This window comes from Arvicola amphibius, chromosome 6 (assembly GCF_903992535.2).
Source record: "Arvicola amphibius chromosome 6, mArvAmp1.2, whole genome shotgun sequence".
NCBI lineage: Eukaryota > Metazoa > Chordata > Mammalia > Rodentia > Cricetidae > Arvicola > Arvicola amphibius.
In genome coordinates this window covers 122409246-122425365 of record NC_052052.2, presented here as the reverse complement: position 1 = coordinate 122425365, position 16120 = coordinate 122409246, and the positions used below count along the sequence as shown (strand labels likewise).

General features: G+C 41.0%; 1 protein-coding gene across 1 annotated transcript in view; it reads right to left on the bottom strand.

Annotated features, from left to right (window-relative positions):
* Aoah (acyloxyacyl hydrolase) overlaps positions 1-16120 on the bottom strand; it is a 192659-nt gene that overhangs the window by 161563 nt on the left and 14976 nt on the right. The window contains exon 2 of the mRNA XM_038334078.1: positions 8087-8182. Within this exon, the coding sequence (XP_038190006.1) occupies positions 8087-8182 (96 nt within the window). The remainder of the gene's footprint in view (positions 1-8086; positions 8183-16120) is intronic.

Sequence of the window (16120 nt, the reverse complement as noted above, 5' to 3'; positions counted from 1 at the left end):
GTTTTACTGGAACCCAAATCCAGGGCCTTGTGCATGCTAAGCAAGTTTTTCTATTACTGACCTACATTCCCTGCTCTGAAGAAGATCTGAAGCAGAACTTTTACTATTAGATCATGCTTGTGATCTACAGGTGCAAGAATCCCTGTAGATCTAGGGAGTGAAGACTGGAATATCCTGTCAATAAAAGAAAATATAGCCATTCCAGAGCACAAAGAAGAGTTTGCAAAGAATCCCTGAGCAGCCCTCAGGCATTAGGCTAACACATGTATGTTTGCAATTGAAACCTCAGCCATTCCCATATGCAAGTCATGTAAGTTGGCTGTCACTTCCTTGCTTTCTGGACTCTTATTACCTGCACCTTGTAATCAGGAACACCAAGGCTGAGAGAGCCCAAGACCACAGCAGTAGTCAACAATTCAGCTGAAACTACAGATTTTTTTACTCCAGAGGCCAATGCTGTTCATAGTGTTCATTTCAATCTGCTCAGGGTATTTTATTTGACACCCTACCTACCTCATGCAGGGCAGGTACTGTTAAACACTAACTGTTAATGAGTACCTTGAAGCACAGAAAACAATTAACCACATTAACTAGCTCTGTGGCTTCATATTCCAGGACGCATATGCTGCTTTGCCCCCTTTAAGGCTAGATGAGTTCTTAACTATCATATTTAATGGAGATGGGATTTCTGAATGGGTGACCAGGGAAGTGATGTTCTGGTATGACACTCAGAACATGTGATTTTGTTGACTGCTAATCACAATGACTACATACCTTTTCCCCATTGATGATTCTGAGATTATTCTAAAATGTTTACTAATGAGAACCATACGTGAAAGCTCAGGTGGAAGTGAAGGTCAGAAAGACCTTGCCCTGTTTGAAACATTAGTTTGTTCGTGTATTGAAGGCTGAAATCTACCTAGACATTATTCTCTAGTATGTAGCTCACAGGCTGTGTCCACTAAGGCAAGGGATTTTATGTTTGTTTAGCTTTAGGGGCAAAGAGAATACTTAGCAATCATTATTAATAAATGTGTGTTTATGTGCATAATTTAATCTTTGTCTATTCCTCCTGCTTCTGGATTATCACGCAGAAGCCAATATTAGATCCAAGAAGACACTATGGGCTGGGCCTATTATGTTTTCTAGGAGAAATCTTAGCTAGGAGATAGTCTTTTCATTATTTGTAGTGATGAGCAGCAGGCCGCTTCCAACCACCTGGCTCCCAGCTGCCTGGCTAGCTTGCTTATACCCCGAAATAACAACACACAAATTGTACTCATTTAAACATTATTTGGCCCATTAGTTCCAGCTTCTTATTGGCTAACTTTCACATCTTGATTAACCAGTTTTTAATAATCTGTGTAGCACCATGAGGTGGTGGTTTACCGGGAAAAATCCTAACCTGCATCAGTCTCAGAGAGGAGAGTCATGGTGACTGTCTGAGGCATCTGTCTGACTCTGTTTTCTTTCTCCCACAATTTTGTTCTGTCTACTCCACCTACCTAATTTTCTGTCCTATTAAAGGGCCAAGGCAGTTTCTTTATTAACCAATAAAAGTAACACATAGACAGATGACCCTTCTCCATCAATTATTCCATACATTCTGCGCAGGTTTTTCACAGCCACTGAATCAGAATAGAATGTCACAACTGTCTTTAAGTCTGTCAAGTGGTGTGACTGTTTGAGCTGAACAGCATACTGGTTTCCATACCAAAGTCCCAAAATTCCCTGATAATATCAAAATGACCCCCAACACCTTTTCAATCACTGGAGTTTCCCCAGTTGAGTAGGAAACACACCCTAGAAACCCTGTTGTCTGCTCTGCTTTCTCTGTGCTAGGCCAGGTTTCCAATCAGTAGGCTTCCCCTCTCTGTCCTTTGGGCAATAACTTCCCTGGAAAAAGGAAAATAAAACTCAAGGTGTAAATGAGACTGTTGCATGGAAGGAGCAAGTGGCAGGGCAGATTTAGTGATAACTGTGACCCCCTACAAAGTCCTGCTTTGGAAAATGGTGGTAATGTTTCCCTCTTTAGCTCAGAAATGTGAAATGTGTCACTATAACCAACCTGTGGGGTGTGTACTTCATGGGGAGAGATCCTCACTCAACTCTCAGTTTTGGAGGCAAAAATGCTAAGATGAGGTGGCCTCATTTGTCCATTTCTGTCTCCTTTGTGCAGAAAAGAACAGTAGAGGGGAGTCAGCGCTTGCTCAGGAGGCCAGGAGCAGGGTAGGAGGGGCTTTTGAAAAAAATTTGCTTCTTTAAAAAGTTTTTAGATTGTTTCTCTCTCTGCCTCTCTCTCCCCTCTGTCTGTCTCTGTCTCTGTCTCTCTCTTATGTGTGTGTGTGAGAGAGAGAGAGAGAGAGTGAGAGAGCGAGCACATGGGGTGCATGACATGAGGGGGACACAGGTACCACAGTTCACATGTGAGGTCAGGATAACTCCATAACTTCACAGAGATGATTTTCTCCTTCCACATTTATGTGGGTTCAACTGAGTCATCAGGCTGTGCTGCAAGTACCTTACCCAGTGTACAGTCTCCCTGACTTCCACGGGAGCTGATTATTGTGTAGAGACAATGCCTAAGCATGTCGCACAGGACCTTCACCTTCCAAATAGTTGAGTATGTGCTAAAATGCCTAGCATATCTGTTCTTTTTTCTAACAACCTTTTCTTAGGTGCAAATTATCTCCATAATCTCAGCACTAGTCCTTCTTCCCAGGATGATGCCCACGTCTGTTTCACCTATATTAGGTTGTAACATGAAATGTACCACCACACTGGAGACCAAGCCTCCAGCACATGAATCTTTGGAGGACACATTCAAATCATACCCAAACTATAGAAGTGAGACTATTTGACAGATTCTGAATGTCCAATAATAAGGGTATAAATCAAAGACATAGGATGTTTCCATGATAAAAAAAAAACCCATTGAGGAATTGTCTTAATGGTTATAGGTTTTTAAAACATAATACTGAATGAAAACAGGATGCTGTAAAGGAATGCATAACTATTGATGTAAAGTTAAAGCCTTAGCAAGGGACAATACCGGAAAGGTAACCAGGAAGCAGTGGTGCTTTGGAATCTCTTTGACACCTCCCACCAAGGTACTGGGCTAGCAAAGTCCAGGGAACACAGTTAAAACAGTTTGAGGAAGCCCATGAACACGGCACAGTGTTATGCAAAGATGGTTCATCTGCATCTGTGCCAAAAGAGAGCCCAGAGGTGTCAGGGGCTGAGTGCAAAGCCAAATGAGTCAGCCAGAAGATGGCAACCGAGCCCAGGAATTTTGCCCACAGCACTTAAAGTGAAATTTGAAATTTATGCCCTGGCAATGCTGAAGCATGCATGTGCACCCTGTATATGGCAGTTCTGTTGAAATAGTCCATATTGGGTTTCATGGTCTAAGTTGATGAGGACGCCTGACCAAGGTTTCTTCCTCAGGAGGGCACCAGATCTCATTACAGATGGTAGTGAGCCATCACGTGGTTGCTAGGAATTGAACTCTGGACCTTTGGAAGAACAGGCAGTGCTCTTAACCGCTGGATGCCATCTCTCCAGCCCCAGGAGGATTAAGGAGTTAGATTAAGGAGTTAGAATAATCTGATATCCATAAACTCTGAGAACTGGACCCCCAGATCCCTTGTGAGCACAGCCCACAATCAGGGGAAACTGCTGGGTTGCTTAAAAATAGAGACAAAGGAAGATCCTGGTGAAAGTGAGCAGAGGAAAGATGCAGAAAATCCAAGCTGCAAGCAACCTGTACTTTAAACACTGCACAAAAGCAACAAAGACAGCGCTATGAGCATTCAGAAACTCTATTTTGTGCATTTTTTCCAGAGTTTTAAAGACTAATTTCACAAAAAAATTAAGCAACAGAAATGTATCTAGGTCAACTCCCATACAAAGCTATAATAAGGAACAAAAGAATAACATTCCTACAGATCGTAAAACCACATCAGAAACCATGACAAAAGGAAAGATTAAAGCAGAGTTTCCAAATGAGACAAGTGTTAATAAAATGATATAAGACATGAAAAAAAGAGAAAAAAAAATCCATGTTAGCAAAAGCTTGGATACGGGATAAAAGAAATCAAGAAAGACTAGAAATCATAAAGGAAATGAAGTTTAAACTAGAACAAATACAGAACAAATGAAAACAGCAGACAGGCCTTCAGGGAACTCGGAGGTAAAAGGAGGAAGGTGTTTAATGCTAAGACACGAAGACAGTGTAAGTTACAGTCCATGAGAGCTCTGGCCAGTGTGCACGGGGTCCTGGGTTCCACCCCAGCACTCAGCACATCCACACAAAGAGAGACAGAAAAGGATTCAAAAAGGAGGTAAAGTGTCAGACAGACAATGAAGATTCGATATATGGATAAGAGGAAGAAACCCAAACCAAGGAAACGGAAGAAATAAAAAGTCTTTCCTTCAGTTAGGAAATGTATATATTTGAACACACTGCTTGCCTGAGAACATGAACATTCAGTGATGAACTCTGAAACATGTTCTGTTTAGATTTCACAGGAAGCACAAAGAAAAATATCTTTTGAAATAATTGTCAAACAGAACAAGTGACTTGTAAGGGAAGAGAAAACTACATCAACATTAAACTCATTTATTTTCATTTAAAAATATTTATTTTATTTTATGTGTATAGTGTTTTGCATCCATATATGTATGTGTACCATGTTTAGGGAGGTCAGAAGAGGACCTTAGAGCCCCCAGAATTGGAGTTACAGACTATTGTGCGCTGCCTAACACCGGTTCTGAGAACCAAACCTGGATCTTCTGCAAGAGCAGCAAGTGTTCTTAACTGCTGAGCCATCTTTCTAGCCCCACATTAGACTTTTTAGCAATTAGGAGTTTCATGGAAAGAACTTGTATACCAAGGAATTATTGGAGTATATGTATGTATTTGTGTGTATGTACATGTGTGTATATGCACATGTGTGTGTATGTGTGTGTGTGTGTGCATGTACACTGGGACACACATCCATGCACATGACTAGAAGCCGGAGGAAGACACCTGGTATCCTACTCTATCGCTCTCCATTTGATTCCTTTGAGACAGGGTCTCAAAGTCTTGATGCCAGACTGGCAGCCAGTAAGTTCCCGTGATCCTCCTGTCTCTACATCTCCACTCCCACAGTCCTGAAGTCACAGGTGAGTGTAACATTTATGTGTTTGCTAGGGTTTTGAACTGAGACTTGTAGCAAGTGTTCCTACCTACTCTGCTATCTCCAGAGACCCACAAAGATTTATATCCACACAACTACTGGCTTTCAAGTCTAAAGTTTGCAGACAGCCTGTTATGAACATGCAAGAATTCAGGGGCTAACTTCCCTAAGGATTCTTCCTGAGGAATGAGCTTGAGACATCAGTTCTGCTAGAGGGACAGCCATAGGAGAGGTGGGGTGGACATGAGTCACACAGCTGGTGACTGGAGAGGTATTTCAAACAACGGCATTGCGCTCAGATCATATAGGCCAACGCTTTTAAAAGGTGGTGACATCGGAAAACTATATGCAAAAAACAATCCTAATTGCTCTCAACAAACGTGAACTGCATGAAATAAGAAATGGGAAATATACTGGAACTGGTCCTGTGGTGTGAGTGTGTGGTAAGGGGCAGTGAATGGGAAGTTCTGGGCTATGTAGTTCTAGCCATCACTTTGACAATAAGGACTTTACAGGAAAGAAAGAGACAGCAACTAAGAAACAAAATCAATTAAGAAAAATACCTCTGGTTTTGGATTTGAATTGAAAGTGGCACCATGAACTCATTAGATTTATATTAAACTTTGTACATGTAAGTGTATATGCATGTGTTTTTTTTAAATCCCTGTCCACAGATGAGACTGAGAAAAACTGACCATTAATATAATCAGGATTACCAAGTGCACAGACTTGGTAGGAATTGTCACTAAAAAGGCCTTCCTAGATTTCTAAGAAAAATGATTGATTTCAAGCCCCAGGAGTGAACAAGACATGGCTGGAATACCTGGCTAGTCCAGCTACTGAGAAAGCTGTTGGGGTTATTTGAGCTCATCACCAAACCGAAAAGGAGGTTCTGACCTTCTGGTCAAGAAAGGGGTTATTTGAGCTTCAATAGGATAATGATTGCAATTGACTGAAATCTCTGTTATGTTTAAATCATGACTTTGTAGCATTTTAAAGAAAATGATTGCTTTTCAATCTCTTTAAAGCTGCTAAGGAAAGAATAAAGCATGTGTCTTGGTTTTTCAAATTGAACTAGGTACTATAGGAAAATATCCAAATAAGATAATGAGGAAATAGGTTAAATATACTTCAATTAATGAATGATACCAATAGTATACCTCCCAATAAGTTGATACTTCTCACCCTCCATGAAGCATCAATAGTTGTTAGAATTACATAAAGGGCACAGAGAGTGAGTGATGGAGGGAGTGAGGAAGGGAGAGAGAGAGAGAGAGAGAGAGAGAGAGAGAGAGAGAGAGAGAGAGAGAGAGAGAGAGAGAGAGAGGACCATGTATCATTTTGCCAAAAGAATCAAATTGGCAAACTGGGAGTGTCCAAGCTCTGGACTTAGGTTCCAATTCTGAGAAATCACAGAGCTCAGAAGAAACATGTTCAGTTACACCACAGGTATACAGGAAGTCAGAAAATCCCAGGCTGTGGGAAGAGTTACAGAACAAAATTCATAGCTAAGTTATATGGGAAATGAAAAATGAAAAGCTAAGTTGTAGATAGTAATAGACCTGGGAGACACACTAGAAATGTAAAACAAGAAGATAGTTATGCTAAAACTGAAAAAAAATCATAAAGTAACATTTACTGCAAAGTTTAGATGTTTTCCTTTGCAGGTGGGTGAAAGTGGACACGTGACTAGGATCTCTGGGAAAGCTAATTATCTGCTCTTTCTGACCTGGGTTCTTTACAGAGGAGGTTACCTTTCAAAATGGAAAATTACACACTCACTTTTTGTGGTTTCTACAACTGTTTTTGTTTTACCAGAAATTCTTTTAAAAGTTGCTAACAAAATAACTACAACTAACAGATCCAATTGAGCAAATATGTAAATGTGAAATCCTGAAAAACAATATTCATTAAGCTCATTTCTCCTTCTAGGGAGTTGGTGGAAAATGGAACTGGGGCAGACAAAGCCAGGAGGTGTTTCTAGTTTATCTGCTATGATTTAATATCACTAAAGACTTAATATAAATAGATTGAGATCTTAACAATGATCCATCTGAGACATTATAAACAGGTGTGTGTATACTATTCTCTTGTAGTCTTTCTTTTTGAGTTCTAAATATTTTATCTTATAAATTCATATATTGAACAATGCAATTTTCAGAAAATGATTTGTTTTTTGCTACTGACATGGGGTAGCATATAAATCAAAGACACAATCACTCTCAGGCTGGGTAACATACTTAATAGTATCAGCCTTCCTGTAGAATTAGTTTCTACCAGGAGAAGGAAAATTTGACTCTCAAATACATAACTATGTACACAGAAAACAGAGCAAATATTTTCTTTCTGCCAAATCTGAAAAACAAATACACAGCTTTCTCAAACACCCATCAGCTCCTTGGATTGCATAATGGATGAGAAAGTTAACTGAGATCCAGGTGAAATGGAAGGGGTGTCTCTGATATCTTCCTATTTGGGGTGCTGAGATCAGAAATTCTCCCAGCCTAACGTCTGTATTAGTAGGACTCTGTGTGTCTGTGAATGTGTGCACAATCAAAAAGAATTATTCATTGACTTCTTAATATCTACGATGATTATCATCAGGTGGGGAAAGTCATTGTTATTGTGATATGCTAGGGGTCATTGGCCTTTCAACATTTTCTCCCTGTATGGCCTCAGTGATGTCTGCCATGGGAGAGAATGTCATACAGAAACTACCTGGAGTTGACATTTTATTTCAGTCTCTATAAACACCATGAGAATATGAATCTAAGGAAAGCACAAGCAAATTTCCCCCATCCCATAAGACTTAGCAGGTTGCTGCAATCTCCATCTTGGTGATTCACAGAAGAGAAGAGAAGCAAGACACAGAGCATCAGGGATCAGAGCTCTTGCAGATTTACCAGGCAGGTAACTGCACAGTCTCTCCATTGCCACCTGGACCGAAGAGTTGTGAACTTCTGCCAGCTGTTCAATCACAGATACCACCACCACACACCCTGCAGGGAGGAGAAGAGCATGTTAGCAGGTTACAAGGGGCTGGAGGGGCTAGGGAAGGAAAGTAGAAAGACTGGATCCTGGGAAACCAGCGGAGGCAGAAAACGTCCCTTGTTTTTGCCCTTCAGCACCTATAGCATACATAAATGCACTGGGATTCACGGTCAAACGAGAGGCGCAATGAGAAGACTGGGCTGGGGGCTCAGAAAGCCGGGGTTGTCAGAGTAGCTTCACCATTTGTGAGCTATGTGACTTGGGGGAGGTAATTAATCTGGCTTAAACCCCAGAGAAATTAAGAGAAAGAGATGATATTTAAATAAGACCGGGCAAGGAAAGTTGTAGAAGTTAGCTCGATTTGGGAAATTACCAGGTTAGCTAAAAGAAAAAAAAATCATACTTTTATTTATTCTAAGGGGAAAACTCATGAAACAGGAATGAGAAGTCCAAGCTCAGCTGTGCTGCGAGGGAGCTACAGAGAGAGAGCACCTGGGCCATGTGCTGTTTTTCTCCCGGTCCCAGAAAGCCACACCCTAATGGCCCCACTGCTTAAAGATATTTGGTTGGCAAAGATTCCCCATCAGAAAGTTGTACATAATACATAGGTATTAGCTTCTCAAATCTCCAGTTTATTCTCTGCAGTAGGTGTCTTTGTTAGTGGTAGATCATTCCTGTCCCACATAATTGTGGCCTGTGACCTAAAGTCAGATTTCTAAATTTGAAATAGTAGTGGAAATTTCCCAGAAGACCTAGGATTGAGTCCTGACTTTACAGCCTTGGACTCAACATCCTCCCTTTTGAAGCTTTGGTTTCCTTAAAAAGCAGGAAGTAAGAAGTTTTCTTCAGTGCAAGTGGGACGATTAATTGGGAAGATGATACAACTGGGTTTGCCTTCAGAACACAACTCCCTGTGAAACATCTCAGGCTAGAAAGCTCACAGCGAAAAATATGAACCAAACATGGGTGTCCAGAAGAAACCTTGAGCACGTTAGGACTATATTCCTTCCCTTACTTTAGTGTAGGATAAGTATGACTCCCCAAGGTTGCTAAGCTCACATTTATCGAAGGTTCTAATTCTTGTCTCAATCTACCAAGCTGCTAAAGGAGTTCAAACATTATTTTCCTACAAGGAAGAGACTCCTTCTTTATAGAAAAGTATTGTCTTGGCACAAGATCTGTAAGTGGTAAGAAGATGCAGACTTCAGTCTCTTAGGAAAAGTGGGCACTACTTAGCAGATTTTTTTTTTTTTTTTTTTTTTTTTTTTTTTTTTTTTTTTTTTTTTTTGGTTTTTCGAGACAGGGTTTCCCTGTAGTTTCTAGAGCCTGTCCTGGAACTAGCTCTTGTAGACCAGGCTGGCCTCGAACTCAGAGATCCGCCTGCCTCTGCCTCCCGAGTGCTGGGATTAAAGGCGTGCGCCACCACCACCCGGCTACTTAGCAGATTTTTGCTACAGAGTTCCACCTGAAGAAGCTAACTAGAAGGGATACTGAGAAAATCAGCAAGCAGGAACCCTCAATTTATATACTAGTGTCATTAAAGCCAAATTCCCACCATGGACCCTGCAAGACAGTGAGCAATGCCATTGGGCATTTCTAGACAGAAAAATAAAACCTTCTATAAAACTAGAGAATGCCATGAAGAAATGAGAGATAGTCACCTATCTAGATGCTTAAGTGCCTGGTAGCACTCTGCTTCCTTTGGCCGGGGAGGTGGTGCTCACGAGACATGAGTACTGAGACATTTGCAGCCGTCCTCTTCCTGGGCTGACAGCACCTACTTGCTGGTGTGTTTAGTAGCATCAACCATCAAGAATGATTGACTGTATCTTTTAAATGAAGTGACAGCCTTTGAGGGTTTTCTTACATTGCCATGAACTTAGTAGCTGATACTGATTAACATTCTATGGCCTAAAAAAGCATTTTCATGTGTATTCATTCTGTTTTTAAAATATAAACCCAATGCAATCTCATTTTAGAGAACAGTGAAGACATGAAACAGGATAGCAAGATGAGAGGCCACTCATCTTATCTGATATGACCAATTGCACTTCATTTTGTGTATATCAAGTATATTACAAAAAATTTAAACTGTAAACAGAAAATTGCAAGTAGTTTTGCTGCAGTGTAGTAAGAGGTCGTAGTGCAGTTGAAAAGAAAAAGGCTTTAAATAAAATGAAACACGGTGTTCAAATACTGGAGCCAATGATAAATGCTGTGACCTTGAATGAGATGTCTAGATTTTGAAACTTCATTCCTGAGTTTAGAGTGGACTCTACCTCCCTTAATCGTGGAATAGGTCTCCTTCTGTCTTTGAATGAATGGCTCTATGCCTGGTTCATCAAATAGGGGCAAGGATTGCTTACTGGCTTGAAGTGAGCCTATTCAAGAGTCTGTGAGGAACAATTTGGCCACCAGTTACTGAGGGTTTTCCTGGGAAAGGTTAAGGTTGACGGCCGCTTCTACAGCTGTTTCCTAGCTCCACAGTCTTACAGTCTATTTCAGTCCCACTTCTGGACAACAGGTAGCTTTCCTTGAGCCAAACAGCAGATTCTATTGGAAATGTGCAGAACATGAAGCTCCTAATCAAACCAGCATGTGCTGACGAGCAGCCAGGGAAGCTCTGAAGTCACTTCCTGCAGCAGGTCATCAGTGAGCTGCCATGATTGGTGTCCAGAAATGACTCAAAGTGTAGTGAACATGGGGATTTGGAAGTGACATTAGAAGGCTTGGTACTGTCGCCAAGCAGAGATTCCATTGGGAATTATGTTCAGTATTCACCCTGTTAACTATTATGATTCTGGATACCTTAAATACAAAGGAATTCCATTATTATCCCACATACCATTTATGATAGTTTTCATGAAAAACATGTTCAGTCTGAACCCTTACGCAAACACAAAGAAGCATGGGTGATTTCATGACTGAGGTAGACTAGGAGTATTTAGAACTTAGTTCTAGACCCACTGTGAGAGTAGGGTAATATTTATCAAAGGAATAAGGCTAAAAGCCATCTTGATTTGACAAGATTTTCTTGTTAAAAATAAGATGATAAAGGAGCATAGAAACTTCTGTGAGTTGCCATGCTGTCTTGGTTTCCCTCAAGACACCCTTCTTTGAAATATTGAACTTTAAGAGGAATCAGAAATTAGCATGTTACTCCCCTCCAATAAATCTTTTGCATGAAGTAAGCTCCTTTTAGTTCCACCTTTTCCTCAAAACGCTCTGGTTTTATGAGCCATGTTCCCACTTCTCCCCTGTCAATGCTCACTCTATTTAGTCACTCAAAATCTCCTGCAAAATCCTTTTGAAACTTTATCTTCTCTATCCCGTCAGCATCCTTATCACTGTCTTCCCTTGTCTCTGCACTCCATACAGACATCTCCCTTATCGGTGACAGACGAATGCCAGAACCCACGTAAGTACCAAAATCTGCAGATGCTCAAGTCCCTCAACCTATGCACACTCTCCTAGATCCTCTAAGTCACCTCTTATTACTTATAACAGCTAATATGATATGTATAAGTTGCAAATAGTTGTTATACTGTATTGTTCAGGGAATAATGAAAAGAGAATAAAATCTGTACATGTTCAAAATAGACACCTACAACACATTTTGCTCAGAGGTTGGTTGAATGCATAGTTCTGGGAGCCATTGACGTAAGGACCCACACTGTACTAACCACCATGGACTGGCACTACATACTGCTCTGATATCAAATTCCAGAGTTGATAAGAGCAGAGTCAATCATATCTTCTTCTACTCCAAGGACAGCACCATGCGAGAGCACCACACTTGTTTACTGAGAGTGAAGAAAACAGTCTTAGGGGGAGGAACTGCCTCTCCAAGAAGATGTGCCTCAGAAAACTATGTCAGCGTATTGGTGGCTAGAGAAACTTCCTCATGGGGTCTCTGTTTTCTCCAAGTATTGTGCAAGCATGGGAGGGAAGATGACAAAAATCTTCAAATAGTTTCTCCCAAATCAAAGGAGTCTTGTGACATTGGCTTTTACAAAGGAAGCATGCATCCAACCAAAGACACTTGTTCTAGGCAAGAAAATGCTAGAACTTGATGGGGACCCCAGATAAACAGTGTGGTCCCCAGTAGTGTTATCCTTGTCTATGGGATATTCCCAATATGCTTCCCAAATTTCTAACTTGGTGCTCATTAGTACCCAAGGATCTCTGAGAGGTGACTTTGCAGAGACCATGAAGAACAGAAGGGGGAAAAGCATTCTCAGCAGAGACACAAGACATACAACCTGAAAGATTTGTGGATTTCTCCACATTTCCCGCCATTCAGTGAGGGGCAAATTTTCTTTCTCTTTCCTACTTAAAAATCATAGTTTGTTATAAATTAATGGCCTAATAGACAGGCTAGGATGCAAGGTGTGGAAACCAAACATTCATTCAGATCAGCAGGAACGTTGGGAGAACATGGGACATAAAGGGGTGCTTCTTGGAATTTGATTTTAAGAATGTCCATTTCAGGGGAGCCATGGGTTGGGAAATCCACGCCAACATGTATTTGCATTTGTTTTAAGCCACAGCTTAAAAGGCTGCATACAAAGTGCCCTGGGCTCCGCGGAAGCCAGCCAACTTCTTTGTAGGGTAGAGGCTTTCCTTTTGACTCAAAGAAATCCCATCACAGACTCGCGATGGTTCCAGTCCCTTAGCACTGCTGGCTAAAATTGGAAAAATCATTAGGTAGACACAAAGGAGCCAGGCCCCAGGGATGGGGAGAGGAAAGATAAAGAAGGAGAAAAGCCAGCTGTCGCTGAAGACCAAGTGAACCCTCCCACTCTCACTGCTTTGCCTAGTGAAGAGTTATGATCAAAAGGACCCCACAGATGTGCAGGTAATGGGGTGTGGAACACTGAACACCCTGGCTGGGAGCAGCTTTGATGTAGGGGGCCATCTTCACCTCCCTCCAGCAGGGTGCACTCCCTAGCAGTTGAATTGTTAATTTAGGGTCTGCGGTGAAATGTGTGTTGGCCTTCTCCAGCAGCAGTAATGGAGGGATCCTATAGTCTAATAAGAGCTTTCCCTGCTTTGACAAGCTAACGATTGTTTTCCTGGGAGAGACGGGTTCTGAGTAATTCCTTCCATTACAGATTACTTTCTGGTCTCTGATAAGAGGCCCGGTTTTGCTGAGGAGTTTGTCCAACCTGTTGTTGAATTAAGAAATGAGGACAGGGCAAAGCTATGTGTTTTACTCAGTGGTCTGATCAAAGACCTCATATATGGAAAATCCCTTCTTATCTGGAGTCTGAACACAGTGACTGTCATAGAAGCAGGCACCCCTGATCTAGTGAAGAGAGAATCAAATGGGCCTGAATACAGCCTGCCACAGGGCCCCACTTCTAGCGAGGCACCTCAAGTAGACCGCGCACTGTGGCCTGGAATCCTGTCTGTGTGGTACATTAAAAATGCAGACCAGGTCAGCGCTTCTAAGTTCTAAGTTCTCACTAGGGGTGGAACTTAGTTTACAGCCCCTTGAGTTTGTCCTTGTGACTTGCTCTGGCAAATAGAATGTTCAGAAGTGACAGTGGCTTGGGATGGAACCCGTGACTAAGAAGCTTTGTGGCGTTCAGCGACATTTGACCTTTTTAGGTTGCAGCTAGGAATGTGAGCTACGGTGAGGGAAATTAAGGCATCTCAGCCTTACGCCTGCCAACTACCAGTTTTATGAATGAGGCCATTCTGGACCATCCATTCCTGCCATTTCCCCATCTGCCAGGTGTGCTCAAGTGGGCCCAGGGTCTTCCTGTAGCAGTCATTCAATAGGACCCGATCCACAGGACCCTGAGCAAGCAAACGACCCTGTGTGAGTGGGGGTGTTTGTAACAGAGCTGCAGGGATACAGTGATACAGCTAATGCCACGAACATGGCGCCTGCAGCAGGAACACATTTAACAAATGTTGCTTCCGCTCTGCTGAAGCAGCCACAGGAGACAGACAGACATACTTTTCATGAACACTTCTCATGAACATGAGACCAAAGCTCAGAATTTTGCCGTGAAAAACGTATAGCATTACCAATGCTTTTACTTTTCTAGGGCAAAATTCACTTTTGTTGCAGGTATCTACTGTTTTTCTACATCTGGTAGATTCTAAGGCCCTGTGTCCTAACCTAACTGCCACTTGAAGTGGTGCTTTTGATGAGAAAATACCCAACAAATCCCAAACTGCCAACTGTGCCAAGAACACTGGAAACAAGAGAGCACCTGATTAGGTAGTACTAGTGAAAATGTGAGCTTGCGGGCAAGCAGAGGCCAAGAGAGGCAACGAGAAGAGGTTAAGCTGTTGAGGGACATAAAGTGATGCTGTACCCAACTCACCACATATTGAAAGTGAGCTGTGGGGCTGAAGAGCTGGATGAGCTGTAAAGAGCACTGGCTTCTCTCCAGAGGACCAGATTCAATTTCCAGCACCCACATGGCAGCTCACAACTGTCTATAACTCCAGTTCCAAGGGATTTGACACAGCACACAGACATACGTTAAGACAAAACACCAATGCAATGAAATAAAAATAAATAAAAGATATTTTTTTAAAAAAGGTGATTCATGAAAAATTGAACTTGAGTTAGCCCTCAACATTAACTCCCTCTCTGCACCATTAACCCCCTTACTTATGCAACGAATACATGTTAACACCTCCAGGATGCGCTCAGAGGCTTGAGAATAGGGGAGTGGGAGAAGGTTATGTATCTACATTTGTAAAATCATATTCTGTTAACTTCTTTCTTGGTGATGTCTTTTGGATTTGACTTTGGGGCAAAATATAACACAAGTGATGTATTCCTTCCTCTTCTATAAAATTGTATTCTTTAGAATTATTTCCATCTTAGTATTTTACCGAACACATTAGTAAAACCACCCGGCCTTTGAGATTTCCTGTGTGTGGTTGACTACTGTCCCCCCAATGTATGCTCTTCTGAGGGATCAGTAGAATGTTTTAAAGCCTGGGGGTGAGAAAACGGAGTGTGGTCCTAGGTGAGAATTCACGCTGGGAGAAAGGAGAAGTGAGAGAGCGTGGCAGGCAGACTGAGGCGCTTCAGTCCTTGGGTAGACTGACTACATTTTATTGGGTATTAAAAATTATTGTGTTGATGTCAATTTAATTAGTTGCAAAGTATGTGATTTGGGACAGATTGTAAATACAGCAGTAGAACTGTGAAGCTAATCCCTCATGTGGATATAAATAAACATGAACACCAGTGATCTGTTCCTATGCACGTTCACTCAAAAAATACACAACCGAGCTCTCCTTTTAGCTTGCTGCTGATAATTCTTTACCTGGAATATTTTTCAATGACAGCTCTATTTCATTCAGTTCCTCTTCCACCATATATTTTATACCGATGTCATATATTTAATGGCAAAAACTTAATTGATCACTTTGTTGTAATTTTTACATTAAAATTTTCTAAAAATTGAAATAAAAATGAAAATTTAATAAGTATGACTCTAGTAAATTCTAGATAGGGTTTCTATATTAATAAAGCTAACATGTAAACAGAATGCATTCCCAATATAAAAGAAATTATTGGCTAATAAGGCAAATTTTTTATAATTGTATATCTTAATGAAATTGTTAGGTATCCTAAATTAATACCGATATCTGTTAATGAATATAACATATCTATGTAGAGAAAAAATTCAGCATAACTTTTGTTGGTGGGGATTTTTTACACATGCAAGTGACGAGAAAGATATTTTGTAAGTAGATGAGAATAGTGATATTTTCATATCGAAACATCACTCAGTTCTTTGAATTTACTCAGAGTTTAAATATCAAAAATCTAGAATGATCTCTAATCAAAAATTACTTGAAATGATCTATAACCTGACAGCCTTATTGTTTCCTCTAGTTTTCCTGAAATAACTAAAAACCAATTGACTTGAAAAACTGTTGCTCATCAATGGAGTCTTTCACTTTTT